The sequence below is a fragment of the Megalobrama amblycephala genome, linkage group LG16 (genome assembly GCF_018812025.1).
Source record: "Megalobrama amblycephala isolate DHTTF-2021 linkage group LG16, ASM1881202v1, whole genome shotgun sequence".
In the NCBI taxonomy this organism is placed as follows: Eukaryota; Metazoa; Chordata; class Actinopteri; order Cypriniformes; family Xenocyprididae; genus Megalobrama; species Megalobrama amblycephala.
Genome location: NC_063059.1, coordinates 1,443,411 through 1,463,623, shown reverse-complemented (window position 1 = coordinate 1,463,623; position 20,213 = coordinate 1,443,411). Strand labels below are relative to the sequence as shown.

At 40.2% G+C, this 20,213-nt stretch overlaps 1 protein-coding gene across 3 annotated transcripts; it reads left to right on the top strand.

The window, feature by feature from the left end:
- Positions 1-414: 414 nt before the first annotated feature.
- Positions 415-18,901, top strand: mlf1 (myeloid leukemia factor 1). Of its 3 annotated transcripts, XM_048161197.1 has the most exons (8): positions 427-568; positions 1,233-1,241; positions 2,352-2,511; positions 12,823-12,900; positions 13,651-13,779; positions 13,867-14,026; positions 14,479-14,617; positions 18,228-18,901. In XM_048161197.1, exons 1-8 carry the CDS (start codon positions 522-524, stop codon positions 18,304-18,306), a joined length of 801 nt encoding a protein of 266 aa, XP_048017154.1. In that variant the 5' UTR covers positions 427-521; the 3' UTR covers positions 18,307-18,901. The 3 variants fall into 3 exon arrangements, with proteins under 3 accessions (XP_048017155.1, XP_048017154.1, XP_048017156.1); XM_048161198.1 differs by lacking the exon at positions 1,233-1,241 and having other exon boundaries at positions 415-568; XM_048161199.1 differs by lacking the exon at positions 12,823-12,900 and having other exon boundaries at positions 428-568.
- Positions 18,902-20,213: the final 1,312 nt, after the last annotated feature.

The following is a 20,213-nucleotide window of genomic DNA, read 5'->3' as shown; positions in this document are numbered from 1 at the left end:
GAGGGAATGCACGGCCTCTCCGTCCGACAGATGCCAGAGTATCGGGTCTCTCTCCGGCCGGCTGGATGTTCTTACACACACCTGCTTCAGTGGACATGACAGCCAGAGCCTGCTGCTCTTCAGTCAATGAACTGCTGTTTCTCTAGGCTACAGATATAATGTGTTATGAAGTTACAGATGAACTCTATTAGGTTTTCTATCTAGGTTTTACACTATACAAGTGCAAATGAAAGTATAATACAATATAAAACAGTGTGCAGGGTAAGCCAGTATGTTCATTTGGCAGTGCACACAGATTCAGTGAATAAATGTGGGAATAAATATGTGGATGCTTCTAGTTGCCATGACGACACATACACAACACTTTTGTGAGAGGCGGGACCAACCCTTCAGTATTCAGCCAATCACAACGCCCAAAGCTGGTCACGTGCCCACTCTCCGCCTGCAGCTTGTGGAGTTTCGACAGTAACTGAGCGCGTCCTTCTAGAAGCGCCTGACGCGCGAGCACCGCGAGCGTCAACATGTTCAACAGCCTCCTCGGACAGTTTGAAGAAGACCCTTTCTTCTCGTGAGTCTTATGCTCTTTTATATTATATATGTTTCTGTTTTCTAATTTAAGAAATGTGAAAATATACACTTAAGTTATATTTGACATAATTTTTGAATAATTTCGAAATCAAAAAATTATGCTATTTGAAAATTTGATTCAGTGAGTCATAATTGAAAATATAAGTTTTCATTAGTAGTGTTGTGTTTTCTTTAAAGTGTTGTTATGGTTTGAAAGACGCTCTTTCTGGTGACTGATATCGTTCACACGGTTTGCTCTGTATATTTGCTCTTTATTAGTGCAACAAATAAATATTATTTGAATTTATTTCACCCGCTTTTTCCACATGCGCTGAACTCAGTTCACACACAACACTTTATTTACAGTGTCCTTGATACACGTTACTATGGTAATAACTATTAAGCGCAATTATATGCAGCAAACCCCAAACCGTTCATTAATATTACTCAATATTTAAATGTATAATTACACTGTAATTAGAGCACCCTAAAATAAAGTGTAACCAACAGCTTTTCCTGTGCCCTTTCATAAACGAGTGTTTTTAGATTGATCTCTGATCTGTCAGAGTATAGTGTAGAGATGAACACTGGCTTTGTGCCATTATGCTGTATAAATAGAAAGTGTGATGAAGTTTCTTGTCTCTCTTCTCTCTGCTCTGAAATAGCTCCTCAAGGTAGGCACTTCTGCAAGCTGTCACTGCTTCTCAACACTGGACAGCAGCTGATTATTGTGCAAAAGTAACACAGATGTCTTTGATAACTAACATTAAAGTCTAGTACCATTAACTACACTGGAAAACTATAAGCATGACACAGTCTGAACCTTTGTTTATCCTCACTGCAAGTAAAGCTGTATTTAAAGGATTAGTTCCCTTCAGAATTAAAATTTCCTGATAATTTACTCACGCCCATGTCATCAAAGATGTTCATGTCTTTCTTTCTTCAGTGGAAAAGAAATGAAGGTTTTTGAGGAAATCATTCCAGGATTTTTCTCCATATAGTGGACTTCACTGGGGTTCAACGGGTTGAAGGTCCAAATGTCAGTTTCAGTGCAGCTTCAAAGAGCTCTACATGATCCCAGACGAGGAATAAGAGTCTGATCTAGAGAAACCGTCGGCCATTTTCTAAAAAAAACAAACAAATTATATACTTTTTAACCACAAATGCTCGTCTTGCACTGCTCTGTGATGCTCCACGCATGACGTAATCATGTTGGAAACATCACGCGAACTGACATTTGGACCTTCAACCCGTTGAACCCCAGTGAAGTCCACTATATGGAGAAAAATCCTGGAATGTTTTCCTCAGAAACCTTCATTTCTTTTCCACTGAAGAAAGAAAGACATGAACATCTCGGATGATATGATATGTATTCTGAAGTGAACTAATCCTTTATTGTCGTTCTCATGTCTTGTGCAGTTTTGTTGATGTTTTTGAGAATGAGAGCATGTCACACATCATGTCCGTGTTGACATCTGTGGCCAGTTGCATAAACTAGTCTTAAAAGTTAGTCATTTCAAACTTTTTAAATCAGTCACATAAAAATGTTAATTGGTCTCATTTGAATTAGAAAAGTAAGACTGGTTTCCTCTTGTCTTAGTTAGCCAAACCAGTTCTGAAGACACAATCTAAACACAGAAGTTTATGCAGCTGACCCTGTTGTCGTGACCCGTCCGAACAGAGCAAGACCTATTAACGTGTCTCGACTCATCAGTTGAGAGTCACTGTCATAGACCGCAACAGAGCATGATGTGATTTTTCATTCATTTTCATTCCTTCTTTAGCGACCCGTTCCAGGTCCATCATGAGCGCATGCGGCAGATGATGAGGGGTTTCTCTGACCCCTTCGGTCAGGGCTTCATGCCCAGCATCACAGATGGCCGTCACAGGGGGAACAGGGGCGCGGGTCAGCCTAACACGAGCCCGAACCGCCGCAGTGACCGAGTGAGTGTTTGAGTTCATGCATTGTCTTTCACTGTTGATCTCAGAGTGGTTTATACACTTGGCTATTAAAGTGTTGAGCTTCTCATTCTAGAAGCATCTTCATCATGGACATTTGGCAGTTCAACACTGTCAGAGTCTTCTGGTGTTTGTAGGTCATGAAGCTCTTTTGTGTGGCACAGGAAGGCTGCTGACACAGTTCTGACACTCAGACACATGACTCTTTTGGCAGGCTGTCTGCTGTACAGCAGATAATAATAGACAGCTCTCCTGAAGCAGCAGCGCACAATCAACTGACTCGCTCTTTAAAACACATTTCCTAATGAAAGTGTAAACCAATAACCATGATGATTCTGGTTGGCTGCTGGTGTAGGTGAGGTCTTAGTGCCGTGACACACCAAGCCAACCGTCGGGATAGTTTTTGCGGTGTTTTCCACACCTCAGCTCACGTCAGCGGCAGTTCGTCCGATCAGCGTCGGTGAGAGAGAGAACTCTGATTGGCTGTTCAGTTTAGCGAGTGAGTCGGTGCATGAGAATAAAAGCTAAAGCGATGAAAGTGAGCAAAGACACAAGGCTTTTTTTGTGCGTCATCTTACCTGAGCAATCCAATACAAGAATATTTTCATAACAACATGAGCCACCTGGAATGAAGAAAGTGATCAGCGTGATTGATATTCATATTTAAATGATAAGCAAGCGCTGCTTTGTTTACAGTCTGCAGTCCTAGTTTTGTTTTCCCTATTTGAAAGATGAATACAGGCTATTGATACCTGTGGATATAGACGGTTATTTTCTTACACTCAGGCTCAGAATGCAAGTGCTAGGTGACAGTCGCCTTTAGGCCGCGTGTCCACCAAAGCGGTTTTTCCAGTGGCTAGCGCACTTTTCCAATTGTTTTCAATTTGAGCTCCGCGTTTTTAAAATGCCAGGAGCGTAACGGGTCCTCCCTCGAAATCGGGTCTCCCCAAACTGTGAGTTAATGATTAAGTATAGCTTTCTATATAATGCGTAAGAAAACAAATGAGTGGATAATAAAACCAACTGAACATAATTTCTTAACGTTGATTAACTGTGTTAATAAATAATAATTATAATAGCCTATTAAGTGAATAATTGAATATATTTATAACTCAAAAATTTGGCCATTTAACAGTTAATTTAACACTTAATTACATTAAAGATTATTGTAAGTACATGTAGGGTAAGTGCAAATGTGTGTATGAACTAAGCTATCAGGCTAATTGGGTATCTGCATGCTATGCTAATACAGACATAAATGGTCGTTATAACGTAGCTGAAACAGCATTTATCATAACACAATTTTGTAGGAATTGTAAACAGGCATTAAAGAGAGTACCTAATAAAAGCAATTTGAACCAATGGGATCGCGTGAGGTCCTAATGGAGACCCGATTTTGGGGGGGACCCGATTTGTCACTACACCAGTCACCGAGAGTTGAAGAATGTTCAGCTTTGGGTGAAACGCAGCGCTCATCACTGTCAGTTTGTACCCAGCTGACAGCTGTCCAATCACAGTGGAGGAGGGGCGGGTCAAATACAGCACTGTCCAACCGCCACATTCTGCTTGTTCAACATCAACAGATGACAACAACAAGCATAATAACAAAACAAACTCATTTAAAACAAGAGCCAGAGCAAATACTTCACATTGTAGAGACATTTTTATATAGAAAAAGTACAGAAACAAACTATCTTTGAAATGAGATATTAGTAACACTTCCATATCATAGCAAGCAAAGCATCTCAACTGAAAAAACGCTGTGCTGACAAAACGCTCTCAAGCGCAAAAAAACTCAGTTTTTCCTCTTGCAAATTCCACCATGTAAATAGCAAACCCGTCATGGCGCGAGCTCAACTGGCTAAAGGGAATGGGAGATGAGACTCTGATTGGTTTATTGCACGTTACACCCAAAACACACCCATGACTCATTAAGAGAATAGGCACAACCCTTTTAGACCATGTGCCGGGCGTCACAACCATTTCTTCCGTCTTTAAACTATCAAAAGAGGATTCGGACAGGCCCTAAATGCACCTGTGACATGAGCTTCAGACCATGAGCTTAGATCGTCAAAATAGGGCCCAAAGACTGTTTCCTTCGACTGAAGCAGATTTAAATACTCAGATACGGCATTTAAACACCGACTGAACGCAACTGGCTCTGACTCAGCACGTTTGGGCATGATCAGTCGTAAGTATCAAATTACATTAATAATCGGCCTTACAATCGTTAACGCTGCATTCACACGGGGCGTCAGCGCTAACGCTTGATGGAGGGCGTTTGAAGCTTGTGTTGACGCGACCCTTATAGTGATAACAGCCAATCACATTACTTTCAGGTGTTGCATGAACGCAATTGTATAGCGACTGCTCTAGAGTGTTTGCATAAGGCGATCTGGGGTGTGTTTCCTGAACAACAATGTTTACTCGCTGCTGAACTACCATAGTACAATGCATCATTGAACAAATCAACTAGCTAGTCACGACTGTTTCCTAAAACCGTATTGTTGCAAACCTGTCGTTCAACCACGTTGGTGATTGATATTGCTGAGTTAGATGCGTTCCTGGGTCAACATATTGTGTTGATCCTGGAACAACATTCTAGTCTGAAAATTTAGTCTTAACCCTATTCCTACCCCTAAACCTAACCCTAACCATGAGTTATCCCAAAAATCATAGGGAAATGATAGATGAATAACACTGATGTACTGTAGAAGCACCAATTCATGATTGGTCTAAACTTGACATAATCTGTAAACTTGTCCCTCAAATCTGATTGGTTGATTTGAATGTTGTTCCAGGATCAGCAAAAATTTTGACCCAGGAACCCAGCATGTTGAACTCAGCAATATCAGGTTATGCATGACGTCACGCAGGAGGTGGAGTAATAACTTCTTTAAATTAATCCGTTTGAGTTTGAATTAATGCTAGATTGTCTGCTATAAATTACGGACATGGCATCAGAGGACTAATTCTCATTTTCCTCAGTTATTTTGCTTTATTTCCAGATTAAATCAAATGCTTGTTCTGACGTACTAGAGCACGTACGCACATGCACACTCTTCAAAAACGGTGCTTTAAATCTCTTGACAAACTAAAATATATAAATGACATTTATATATTCGAAATAAAAGATATACATTGTACTTAATGTCAGCTTGCTTATTTTGCTCAAGATAACGATTAAGTCCAGATGTCATAAAAACAAGAAACTCTTCTTCTAACCACAGCCCGAGAGCTGTCGCTCCAACCACACAAGTTTGCGATGCATAGGTGGAAGTACCGCAGTAGGGTGAAAATCTCCATCTCATTTTCTCCTCCAACTTCAAAATCGTCCAACATCGTTGTTTTACCTTTTTTGTAAAGGCCGTTTGACTTAGTCTTTGACGTTCACTTTGTAAACGCTGGATCGGAATTTCCACCTACATCACGCCTGACCTTTCCTAACATGATTACGTAATGTGTGGAGCATCACAGAGCTGTGCAAGACGAGCATTTGTAAAGTATATAAATGTTTATTTTTTTCAGTTTGCGAATGTTCGTTTGAACTATGGTTTCGGGAAACACTAAATCGTTGAACTGTGTAAGTAACGACAGAACTTGCGATGTTAGTTGGCTAACAATGCTTTTGGGAAACGCACCCCTGATTGGCTGACGCCTGCGTTGATGCTTGAAAAGTTGAGAAATCTTCAACTTCTACCGCTTGCAACGTGAGTGAAGCGAAGCGACGGAACCCACAATTCAGTTCGGCAACACACTGCTGGTGGGTCTGTGTTCTCCTCTTTGCATCTGTCTTTAGCCAATTTTAACATCCTGTTTACAGACTTTGTAATATTTCCACACAAATGACATTTTAGGAAATTACTTAAATGCAGTTTGTGTGCAAGTCTGGAATAGAGATAAAAATGTTCTGATTTATGGTCGGCCGGTGAATCTCTAGTATTAATAATATAGGAGGGTGAAATCAGGTTCTCAATGGCAAAAAGTGTCCCAATTAACCTGAATTCACTTTTCTTTTCTTTTTTTGGTGATGGTGGTGGTTGCTTAACTGTTATTATCTATGTATTTCTTTATTTTAATTATGGGGTGAACTATGACCTGCAGATGTTCCTGACAGTTTATGTGAGATTCACACAGTAAGATGGTTTAGATCTTCTAATGAACAGTTTGAAACGCTGTGTGAGGTGCTACTAAAAGTTGTTGTCTCGCTGTATAAGAGCCGGGCCGCAGTGGACAGCGTGTCACAGTTACGGAGCGTCACAAAGACCAGCTGGCCACTTTGGCAGCTCAGAACGCTAAACTTAGTCCCCGTGTCCATCTGTAATCCCCCACCTCTCTCTGCTCAGTATATTTATCCCTGGTAATTACTTTCATCTGATGCCAGCCTCTTCACAGCCCTGCAATCTCTTGTTTTTATCTAGTGGCCTTCCCCTAGAGGCGGTAAAGATAGCATGCTCACCCATGGGTCAGGGCTTTACATGAGGTTTGGGTTGTTCTGGGGTCATGGATAGATGGTACAGTCTGCATGCTAGCACCTGCATAGCCAGACGTTTGACTAGCAGCATAAAGTCTGGTCCAGACATTGGCGACAGAAACATGCCATCTGACTGGCTAACATACAGTGACCAGAGTTTACTTTGTTTAAGGTGTCGTTTGGGGGTTGTAAGTGTGAAATCTGGGTTGCAATAGATGCCACAATAGAGAGCAACAGCAGGATTCTGGAAGTAAAAATCACATATTTATAATAAATATGTGAAAAAAGTATCTTAAATATATTAAAAAGGTATTGAAAAACTGTTGATTGAATTACCTTGAACAAAATTGACAAGTCAAATTTGGCATGGAATAGCTTACTTTCATAGCTTAATTAAATTTGTTTTATTAAGTAAACTTAAGTAAAGTTCAAATATGTTTTCCAAGTATACTTTATGTAGCAAGTATATTAATATCAGTGCCCTTACGTATGACACTTAAGGCGTGATTTCCCCTTAACTAAGGGAATGACTTAAGGGTGTTGCATATAATACCTTAAACTGTTCTCTTAGGTAAGAGAAACCGTTAAGTGTTTCACGACAGCAACCAGGTTTTGCCGTTATAAAATTCTACTGTTGCCTTGGACACGTTATTTGTTAATACAGATCATGGTAAGTTTTCACAGAAAAATTATGCAAATTAAACATTTAGAAGTAATTCAAGTATAATCGACCAGTCTCTGTTGTCCTGTTTCCACCGTAACGGCGCTGGATCTCGTGCCCGAGATGACTTGTGTTCGGCGGGGGAGCTGCTAACTTCAGACCGCTGTCTGCGTTTCACTTATAGCCGAAAAATGCTGTGACTGACTCCATAACCTGTCCATAAATAATAAGTGTACAATTCTGAGAACAGATTTTAAAATCCTAAGTATTTATATTCTGTATCTTTTTGAATAAAATCATAACATTTTATGCAAGGCATCAAGCGTTTCCATCACGCTCGTTTAGGTGACTCACATCGTGCCCCTGTATGTTGCTTTGCATAAAAATAAACGATCTACAGAACAATAACGAATTTTTAGATAAAATAAAACATACACAAACCTGTATTTTGCTGAAGACATGCACCAATTTGATGGAGCTGCACTGCTCTCTCCTGAAGAGTGCGCAAAGCCTGTGATAAATAACTCAACCCCTGAGTTCTTACATCTGACCTAGGAGCTGGGTAACACAAAAACTACCCAAACACTGAGTTGTTACGCCTGACCCTGGATCTGGGTAACACAAAAACTACCCAAACACTGAGTTGTTACGCCTGACCCTGGATCTGGGTAACACAAAAACTACCCAAACACTGAGTTGTTACGCCTGACCCTGGATCTGGGATAACACAAAAACTACCCAAACACTGGGTTGTTACGTCTGACCCAGGATCTGTGTAACACAAAAACTACCCAAACACTGGGTTATTACATCTGACCCAGGATCTAGGTAACACAAAAACTACCCAAACACTGAGTTGTTACGCCTGACCCTGGATCTGGGTAACACAAAAACTACCCAAACACTGAGTTGTTACGCCTGACCCTGGATCTGGGATAACACAAAAACTACCCAAACACTGGGTTGTTACGTCTGACCCAGGATCTGTGTAACACAAAAACTACCCAAACACTGAGTTGTTACGCCTGACCCTGGATCTGGGTAACACAAAAACTACCCAAACACTGAGTTGTTACGCCTGACCCTGGATCTGGGATAACACAAAAACTACCCAAACACTGGGTTGTTACGTCTGACCCAGGATCTGTGTAACACAAAAACTACCCAAACACTGGGTTATTACATCTGACCCAGGATCTAGGTAACACAAAAACTACCCAAACACTGAGTTGTTACGCCTGACCCTGGATCTGGGTAACACAAAAACTACCCAAACACTGAGTTGTTACGCCTGACCCTGGATCTGGGTAACACAAAAACTACCCAAACACTGGGTTGTTACGTCTGACCCAGGATCTGTGTAACACAAAAACTACCCAAACACTGGGTTATTACATCTGACCCAGGATCTAGGTAACACAAAAACTACCCAAACACTGGGTTGTTACGTCTGACCCAGGATCTGTGTAACACAAAAACTACCCAAACACTGGGTTATTACATCTGACCCAGGATCTAGGTAACACAAAAACTACCCAAACACTGAGTTGTTACGCCTGACCCTGGATCTGGGATAACACAAAAACTACCCAAACACTGGGTTGTTACGTCTGACCCAGGATCTGGGTAACACAGAAACTACCCAAACACTGAGTTGTTACGCCTGACCCTGGATCTGGGATAACACAAAAACTACCCAAACACTGGGTTGTTACGTCTGACCCAGGATCTGTGTAACACAAAAACTACCCAAACACTGGGTTATTACATCTGACCCAGGATCTAGGTAACACAAAAACTACCCAAACACTGGGTTGTTACGTCTGACCCAGGATCTGTGTAACACAAAAACTACCCAAACACTGGGTTATTACATCTGACCCAGGATCTAGGTAACACAAAAACTACCCAAACACTGGGTTGTTACGTCTGACCCAGGAGCTGTGTAACACAAAAACTTCCCAAACACTGGGTTGTTACATGTCATGGTGTTTTGGTACTGTTACTGACAAACATAAACTACATCTCACTAATAGAGTAGGTGTTGTTGTACAACTAGACTGTTAGTTCTAGACCATTGGTGACCCATTTATTTGGTTGCGCTTTATTGGACTGTAATGGAGAGCAGTCCGCAGAGTGAGGTGGAGTTAGCTTATGGATATTTTTTATTGAACACATACACCAAATTGGGTAGCACCTCACAGCAAGAAGGTTCTCTGGTTCAAGTCTTGGCTGAGTCAGGAGTCATTTCTGTGCTCCAGTCATGGTGTAGGTTTCCCAACTATCCAAAGACACGCAGTACAGCTGAACTGGAGATTTTAAATTAACCCTTTCACACATACCAGTCATTGCTGGTAAATTACCTTTTAGAGATGTGTGAAAAGGACCTTTTCAAAAATATGCTAGGCAGATGTCTGACTGTTGCCCTGCATCTCACGCTCGAGACCCTGCCTTCTTTTCCATTCATCAGCGCTGCGGATTGCAGTTACTATTGCATACTATAGTCAGTGTTGCCAAGTCTGCGGTTTTTCCCATGGAACTGGGCTACTTTAACACTGTTGTCCGCGGGTTGAAGCAACCCCAAATAACATGATATTTAGCCCCTAGAATGCAAATTTTACGAGGGAAACCCTGCCAAAAATGCGGATTTTGGAGTGTGATTTGGCTAGTTTTGAGTAGCAATTGAGCGGGTTTTGTTGTGAAAACCTGGCAACTCTGTCTATAGTAAATATTATGTGTCTCATGTTTTGTGTCTCAAGAGCAAAACTGTGTTCTGTGTGATTATCCCCTTACTCTTGTCACTCAAAAAACAAAAAAAGTAACTAAAATAAAAGATAAAGCGCTTCTCATCCAGGTGGATGAAGAAAATGGTTTAGCGTTTAAAGATCATTGCTGGTGACTGGCATCACAGAGTTTACTGGTGTTTTGGTACTGTTACTGACTGTTACTGACAAACATAAACTACACTAATAGAGTAGGTGGTTGTTGTACAACTAGACTGTTAGTTCTAGACCATTGGTGACCCATTTATTTGGTTGTGCTTTATTGGACTGTAATGAAGAGCAGTCCGCAGAGTGAGGTGGAGTTCACGTCTGGAAGAATATTTAAGCTTAATAAATACTGGCAGACCAAATCGCCACAAACGCAAACAGAGCTTTGAGCTCAAGTTCTTCTTGCAGTTAGATTAACTAGTTCGCTGTTACCTAGAGCAGTTTGCTAAAAGTGAACAATGTCGGACTATGACATTTCCTTTTTGGTTGCTTACTTCACATGGTGATCATCATTTGATCATATAAAATACTTCTACACATTTGGCCAGCTTATGATTCACATGCACAGCTTAGTAACAGATGTGTCCATTAAGTAACCTGAGAAATGTTTTCGATGTTAAGGTCACATCCGAAGCATTGCTGGTGTTCTGATTATTCCCAGAACTGTGTCCTCTTCCAAGAGCTCTCTTGGGTGGGTCATTTGCTAAATCAAAAGTGTTTTTCCCAGTGCATCTGTTGAATAATCCTTCTGCCCAGATGAGACACAAGACCTGCAATATGAGACCCACTGCTGTGATAGCATGTAGCATAAATGGGTCATGACCTCAGGGTTGTGTCTTCTAAACACAGCTGACCTAAAATAGTGTACATGACCTGTCCTCCAGCAAATTTTGAAGCACTTAAAAATACACTCCAACAGCGAACAGATAGTGGTGTCGTCCTCTCCAGAGGCATTAATAGCTTGAGGAGTGTTGATGGTTTTAAATCAGCTCAGCCGTAAGGCGGCACTGAGGCAGTGCTGCCCTAAACTATTCAGAGACACACAAGCTGCTTCTCCATTATTAGATGTGATAACCAGAGGTGACAGCTACCAATTTTGGGACTTATTCAGAGCTCTCAGCACCATGAGTTACAGAAGCATTCAAACATAGAGACACGTTTTCACAGACATATCATATAGATGCCATAAATGGATGAATCTCATGAAAATGACAAGATTCGAGCCATGACATGATGAGGCTCTGGCGTGGTGTCTGTGACTTGAGAAGACTCTGCTGTGGCGGCCATGACATGACGAGGCTCTGGTGTGGCAGCCGTGACGTGATGAGACACTTGTGTGGCGACGTGACGAGACTCTGGCGTGGTGTCCGTGCTTGATGAGACTCTGCTGTGGCGTCCATGACAAGGCCCTGGCGTGGTGACATGAATTGACGAGACTCTGGCGTGGTGTCCATGACTTGATGAGACTCTGCTGTGGCGTCCATGACAAGGCCCTGGCGTGGTGACATGAATTGACGAGACTCTGGCGTGGTGTCCATGACTTGATGAGACTCTGCTGTGGCGTCCATGACGTGACGAGGCTCTGGCTTGGCGGCTGTGAGGTGACGAGGCTCTGATGTGCCAGCCATCATGTGACGTTGCTGTGGCATGGCGGTCATGACGTGATGAGACTCTGGCGTGGCGGTCATGATGTGATGAGACTCTGGCGTGGCGGCCATGACGTGACAAGGCTCTGTCATATCATTTCAACTACCCATTTATTAGCTTCAGTTTACTCAAGTTCTAGAAACTGTAAGGCCAGGGAACTCTGACCTGTGATCTCTGCGGTCAGCTTGAATCCGCCACACTCTGTATGACTCCAGTGTGCCCCCACAATTATATATTCTTCTCACTACCTGTGATTTGTTGTGTATGTGAGTATGTGACTGTGTGCTGCATAGATTAGACTTTTTCATAGTCTTTTTACAGTGTTTGTACTGCACTTTCTATTTGGTACCTCAGACCTTATTGTGTCTTGTCATTGCTCATATAATTGATCCACAGACTGGTGTCAACACTGACTGGATGCCCTAGATCACGACACTCCATTGCTTTAACATCACTCATTTTTCATGTCTGGTAGCACAACTTAATGCAACTTCTCACTGGCCAGTGAACATCACAGCTTCACACAATCAGCTTTTAGTGTCATATTTTAACTCTTAATACAAGTTATTAGAGAAAATGTGAATTAATGTTGAATTAAAGACAATGTAAGGCAGTGTACACCTTGAGTACATGTTCTTTAAATAACTGCAGTATAGATTGCAGTAGATGAATCTGTGTTGTAGAGTACTTCATGTGAAGGGTTTTCTGCTGTGTCACTAAATGTGTGTGATAAATGTCAACAGGAGCTGGATTTCTTTGGCAATCCTTTCTCTATGATAGACAGCATGAGGAACAGGATGGAGGCGATGCACAGAAACTTTGTAAGTCTGACCTCTCTGTTCTCATATGGTACCAGCATCTCTTCAATACTCCATGAACCACAGTGTCAGAGAGTTTATACGCCCCTTCTGCCACTGATGTAATAACCTGACCACGTGTAAGATCATGAAAACATGCTGCTCTTTTAAAATGAGCTGATTTTCATAGTTAACAGTAGGAATGGGAATTGTGTGGGAATTTTTATGCGTTTTTTTTTATATATTGTATTCATATTTGCATGTTTAGGCACAAAGGTCGTGTTTAGTGACTTCAGCTGTCACTGTGGATGAAAAAAATAAACATTCATCTGTTTTGTGTGGTGTTGAACACGAAAATGACACACAGTCTCTGTTCTCTTTCTAAATAAATGCATATTCTAGCCTATATAAGATATATATTATATGTATAATCTGTATCTTTTGTATATTTATTGTATATATTGTATGTATTGTCATCTAATTGTATTCTGTACACTCTCAAGACTTTCAATCACCACGGCACATGTGCTGTTGATGATGAGACAATAAAAGAGTGATTTAAACCAAAACTATTCTTTTTTGATGGGCACATTTTCATAAAATCTTAATAAAAAAAATGTAATTTTGTTGTGCACACACTGTCATGCGAACTACTAGTTAGTAATTACACTGATGAATCAGTGACGCATGAATACTAGACTGAATTCAGTGTCCTGCAGTTATTGATAGACACAAAAAAAGGTTCTCAGATGTTTTCGTAACCGTTTCTTTTAGGAAAACATGGCGTCAGACTCCAACAGCCACTCGTTTTCCTCGTCCTCTGTCATGACATACTCTAAAATGGGAAATGAGCCGGCAAAAGTGTTCCAGGCCTCAGCCCAGACCCGCTGTGCTCCTGGAGGAGTGAGTACTGCTCTGAATCTCTCTCAAACATCCAACAAACATCCAATCTTTTGATCAATGATAGTAAGTGATTTATGGTGTGTTCAGTTAAAGGAGACCAGGAAGAGTCTGAAGGACTCTGAGAGTGGACTAGAGAAGATGTCCATTGGCCATCACATCCAGGACAGAGGCCACGTCATCGAGAGGAAAGAGAACAGGAAAACCGGAGAGAAAGAACTCAACCAGGACTTCCAAAACATGGATGAAAGTGAGGATTGATTTACAGGATTAGTTCACTTCACAATTCAAATTTCCTGATAATTTTCCTGGAGGAAAACATTCCAGGATTTTTCTCCATATAGTGGACTTCACTGGGGTTCAACGGGTTGAAGGTCCAAATGTCAGTTTCAGTGCAGCTTCAAAGAGCTCTACATGATCCCAGACGAGGAATAAGAGTCTGATCCCATTGTCCCATTGGAATAAGAGTCCCCCATTGTCTTGGATGAGTAAATCCAAGAGAAATTTGAATTCTGAAGTGAACTAATCCTTTAAAGAGACAAATAAGTGTTGAAGTTTCTCTGGTGATGTAAAGAAGTGAAGAAGTGAAAAACACATCCAATACATGTTTATACAAGCGAATGCTCAGAAAAAATATAGTTAACTACACAGTTAAAATAAAGCATCTGTTTGTGACGATGTTCTTGTGTTTTGTCTCTTCAGCGGAGGCCCAGTCCTTTGATGATGAATGGCAGCGTGAGGTGTCCAGATTCCACGTTTCTGCTCCCATGTCCCGCCTGGAAGCACCGAGACATCGAACGGTACACCGAGCAGCCATCACAGGACCACCAGAGACACGCAGGTCAGTGACAGGTGCACATGTGACACACTTCTGAAGCTGCTCCCATACTGACAGAACAAAGATAGAGATTTGAAGATTCGAATCGGAGAGAAAGAAATGAACTGTGTTTTTTAGCTGGAGTCCATCTGAAAGTCCACTGATTCTCAGTTTGGGACTGAAGCTGGGAGAAACCTGGATTTATTTTAAAGGAATAGTTCACCCAAAAATGAAAATTATGACACAATTTACTCACTCTCAAGCCATCTGAGGTGTATATATGTCTATCTTCTTTCAGACGAACACAATCGGAGATATATTAAATAATATCCTGGCTCTTCCCAGCTTTATAATGGAAGTGAATAGAGCCTGAGTTCCAAAAAGCTCATCCATACGACTCCGGTGGGTTAATAAATGGCTTCTGGAGCAAAGCAATGGGTTTTTGTAAGAAAATTATCCGTATTTAAAACTTTATTAACTACACTCTAAAACAGGGGTGTCCAAACTTTTTTAAAAGGGGGCCAGATTCGATGTCGTGAACCCATCTGGGGGCCGGTTCCTTTTATCTTTTATATATACACATATATCCATGGGTTTCAAAGACGTCACTTCCGCTATGCCCGCCGCCATATTTGTGTCCGGTCACAGCTGCGCGCTCTGTTTAAGTCTATGGTGACAGCAGCTACAACTACCAGAGGAAGGCCAACGAAACACTCTCAGAAGGTTCACAACAAATTTACAATATGTCTGGGATATGTGGTGCTGTTAGCCGTTTCAACAGTCGTCAGAACTGCAAATTTATTTGATCCCAAAGGAGTTAGATCGGCAGAATTATTGGCTTCATTCAGAAAGGACCACACCACTGGCAGCCAAACAGCAATGCACAACATTAATAACTGCTGGGACTGTCATTTACATAAGATTATAATTGTATACAATATTGTATTAAAATATTGTGAATTCTAGTTGCTGTGTTTCGGCGTGTTATTACAGGATGAACAAATTCACGACACGAGCTGATTACATTACTTAGTTCAAGTACATGCGTGCATGATTTTGTGCAAATATAAGTTGTAATTTTATGTCTATCTTGTATAAATATATATGAATTACCTTATATAGGATGTGTCCCGTCGAGTTAATTAACTTTGTTTACGGGTTTTTATTCTCTTCAGCTTCAGCGTGCGCAGCTCAAACAGCAGTGATTAAGTCATTAAATGTTTACAGTAATATTAAAACTTTCATATTTTTTTTTTAAATGATACATTATTTTTAATAACTAGCTCTTATATTGTTCTTGTATTATATTCAGCAACACATGGTTTGATTAATAAGGATCACGAACAATAACAGATTTTTTTCTCAAATCATCTCATTTTGATAACAGTGTTATTTGAGCTGCGCGCGCTGAATGAACACCCGTAAAATGAAGCGCTTTAAGTTCATTAACTCAAAGGAACACATCCTATATAGGGTAATTCATATATATTTATACAAGATAGACATAAAATTACAACTTATATTTGCACAAAATCATGCACGCATGTACTTGAACTAAGTAATGTAGTCAGCTCGTGTCGTGAATTTGTTCATCCTGTAATAACACGCCGAAACACAGCAACTAGAATTCACAATATTTTAATACAATATTGTATACAATTATAATCTTATGTAAATGACAGTCCCAGCAGTTATTAATGTTGTGCGTTGCTGTTTGGCTGCCAGTGGTGTCGTCCTTTCTGAATGAAGCCAATAATTCTGCCGATCTAACTCCTTTGGGATCAAATAAATGTGTAGTTCTGACGACTGTTGAAACGGCTAACAGCACCACATATCCCAGACATATTGTAAATTTGTTGTGAACCTTCTGAGAGTGTTTTGTTGGCCTTCCTCTGCTAGTTGTAGCTGCTGTCACCATAGACTTAAACAGAGCGCGCAGCTGTGACCGGACACAAATATGGCGGCGATAGAATACAGTGACGTCACATGAAACCCATGGACACACACACACACACACACACATATATATATATATATATATATTAGGCCTACATGTTTTGTTTCTTGAAAACATAGATTTGACAAACGCTTGAGCTGACAGTAGACAGAGTAGTTTAAGATGCAAATTTAATACACAAACAATATCTATAAAACTTAACCTCGTTTTTAAAGGGTGAAATTTAAATATTATTACTGAGTTAGAACTCTATTCTTATTTAAATTAAAAGTAGGCTACTCTAATTAGATCACCGCAGGTAAAACCACACATGGCACTAACTACATGGTAAAAAGTAAAAATATTGTTTTTATATCTGTAATGGCTTTAAGGTATTTAGTCTATAAACACATTTAATATAAATACGAATGCACAAAACTGCAAGTTTATGACAGAAATAGTGTGGCCTTATTGGCATTTAATACAAGTCTACATTAAAAAATGAAATAAAATAAGATATTAGCCTACAATTCTGAAAATATACCACGGTTACAGTTAGTGTTACCACAGTAAATCCATGATAAATGTTGTTGAATTGTTGGTTGAAGTATTCTAACTGGATCGGCTCAGTGTTTCTGAATTAAATCACAGAGAGATTTGAGCTTGTACCTGAGACCTCGACGCCGAACTCGAACACTTCTCGGTGGGTGTTTAGTGGTCTCGAGACGCTCAGCAAGTAAACACATTTGTGAGTCGCGCGGTGCGCACAAGTAGCGCTGTTTCGTTCCGCTTTTGGTGCGTTAATGTTTCCCTTGCCTAAAATGTAGTACTGCCGCCTTGTGGTGACATTGTGAAACTGCACGATTTGTAAATTATGCATGGCGGGTCACACAATATATATTTTAATAGACAAGCTGCGGGCCGCTTAAAATTCATCCGCGGGCCGAAGTTTGGACACCCCTGCTCTGAAAAATGCTGGGTTAAAAACAACCCATGTTGGGGTGAAATGGACAAACCCAGTGATTGGGTTGTTTTAAACCAGCGGTTGGGTTGGGTTTGCCCAACCTGTTGGGTAGTTTTATTTAACTCAACTATTGATTAAAAATTACTGTATTTCTTCCTTAAAATGAACCCAAAATAGTTTGGAAATTAACATTTATTAATATGTTTAATAACTGAACATGTATTAATACGTTTAATGAATAATAATTAAACAATAAACATTTATTACTTACTAATAAATATTCACCTTTTGATTATTATTGTTGCCTCTATGAATTATGTGTCTGATTTTTAATGTCCAACATATTTTGGGTTCATTTTAAGTCAGCCATATAGTAATTTTTAATCAATAGTTGAGTTTAATAAAACTACCCAGCAGGTTTAGCAAACAATTCTCACCTAAGCTTACATGTACATCCTATGTCATACGCGGGGTCAGAGGTCACCCTTCCACCTGAACTCGACTCTCTCGTAGAACGGTGTAAGTTATAATGGAGGGTGACTCGTATCTCTGTATGAGCTGCAGCTCGGCATGGTGGAGCGTTTGCCAGAAGTTCATGTTCCTTAAATAACACAGCTCGATCACATGACACCTTAATGTTAAAGGTCACTTCTGGAAGAGACTCTAGGCTTGCACTGAAATGTGATTTGTCCTGTTTAATATAAAACTGTTTCTTCACTCTTTTGTGTTCACAGAAATGCCAAAGCAGCTGCAGGAAATCAAGCCCATTACAGTGAGCTGAACGTTAAGGGCTCCAGCGTGGAGAAGCACTAAACTCTTTCTCAATAAACACCACTGCAGTCTCCTCTCATCTGACGCCTGTGTCACACCACAAACTTGAGCTGAACTTCTGCTGCTCTATAGAGAACTTAGTGTTTTTCTTTTCTTTTATATAATGACCATGTGTTTTAAAATGGTTATCAGCATGATGAGCATTAGAGCTGGTCTTTGATTAACAGTACTTGTCGAATACTGTCTCCTGGTCCAAGATTTCTCAGTAACACCATGAGTGTACATCAGCACTGTTTGTTGGGATGTGAAGGAGCGTTTGGACCCGGATGATGACGTGTGATGTCAGAACAGTGTTGGGATCCGGTGCTGTGAAGCGCTTATTGATGTTTAATCTGCAGTCATCACCATGAGCCCTCTAAAACCCTTTCTCTGTACATTTGTAGAAAAAAAAAAAAAAAAAAAAAAAAGTCATGAAAGTAGAGTTTTATATATATGTTTCTCAGAGTGTTTTCCTCCTGACTTGAAGATACGCTTCACATTTTTTGAGAACAAACACTGAGTACAAAAGAAAATATCATCACAATAAATGCATTTAATATGGCAGTTAGTTAATAAAGTCTTTATCCTGCTGGTTTCATTTGTCTCCTGATTTGATTCAGCAAGATGAGCGATTTGACACATCTGGCCCCGCATGTTGTTTAAAGTCCCCCTGTGGTGAAAGTCAAGTTCCCGTCAGGTTTCTATGACCGAGGCTGCAGAGCTCTGTCAGAGGGAGAGAGGATGACCATTCGGCTGGACTTCCTGCACTGCCGACTGAGGAGGATGATATGGATCTGCTGTCCTTCTCACTGCCCTATGGAGTCAAATACAAGCCACATATATTTGCAAACTGCCAAAGTCACATGATTTCAGTAAACGAGGCTTTGTTACGTCATAAGCGCTTCGAAATGTTTTGAAATTTCAATAGTTTTCGTGACTCTGGCAGCTTGATTCACCCTCTGAATCACTGATTCGACACAAAAGATTCGTAAAGCTTCACGAAGCAGTGTTTTGAAATCGCCCATCACTAGATATTGTTGAATAAAGTTGTTTTTTTGGCACACAAAAAGTATTCTCGTCACTTTATAATATTAAGGTTGAACCACTGTGGTCACATGACTGTTTTAAATATGTTTTACTACCTTCTGGGAATCTTAATTTGTGTTCTGAAGATGAACGAAGGCCTTACGGGTGTGGAACGACATGAGGGTGAGTAATAAATGACATTATTTAATTTTCGGGGTGAACTAACCCTTTAAATATTGTCTTCTTCACCTTTAGTGACCACTGAATCAGAAGTGAAAATAGTTTAATTCCACGTTGCATAAGATGGAAACACAAGTACACAGTTGTGAAGAAGGGCCTGAACCACAGAGAGCATCACTAACATCAGTTTATTGACAGCCAAATGCTTTCTGAAAGTAATGTTCTGGCACCATCTAGCTGTCAGATCTAAAGCATGATAATATAGTTTACTCAAGAAAATACATTTCACTTCAGTGCACAAATTAGTCCCTCTTAGTGATGAGAAAAGTAGCAGGTATCACGTGATGACGCTCTATGGCGCCTACAATTTATCACACACTGAGGAGTTAAAATAATTAAGGAAAAAATAATTATTTAATATTTAATAAAGAATTATTGAGTACTGTATCTGACCGACTCTGAGCTGTTTCATAATAAAAAGTAAATATAGTACAGAAATATGCTATATAACAAAAGTAAAACAAATAATTAGTACAAATTAAAATAAAATATACTTAAAACAGCAGTTTTTTGTACAGTTCGTATAAGGCAAATCATTTAAAATACTGTTTTGTCTAGTACTGAAAGAAGCGAAGCTTTTCCAAAGTTTGAATCAATGGACTATATGCACGGAGCGTTCTTTAGAACTTCCGCATTAATATAAG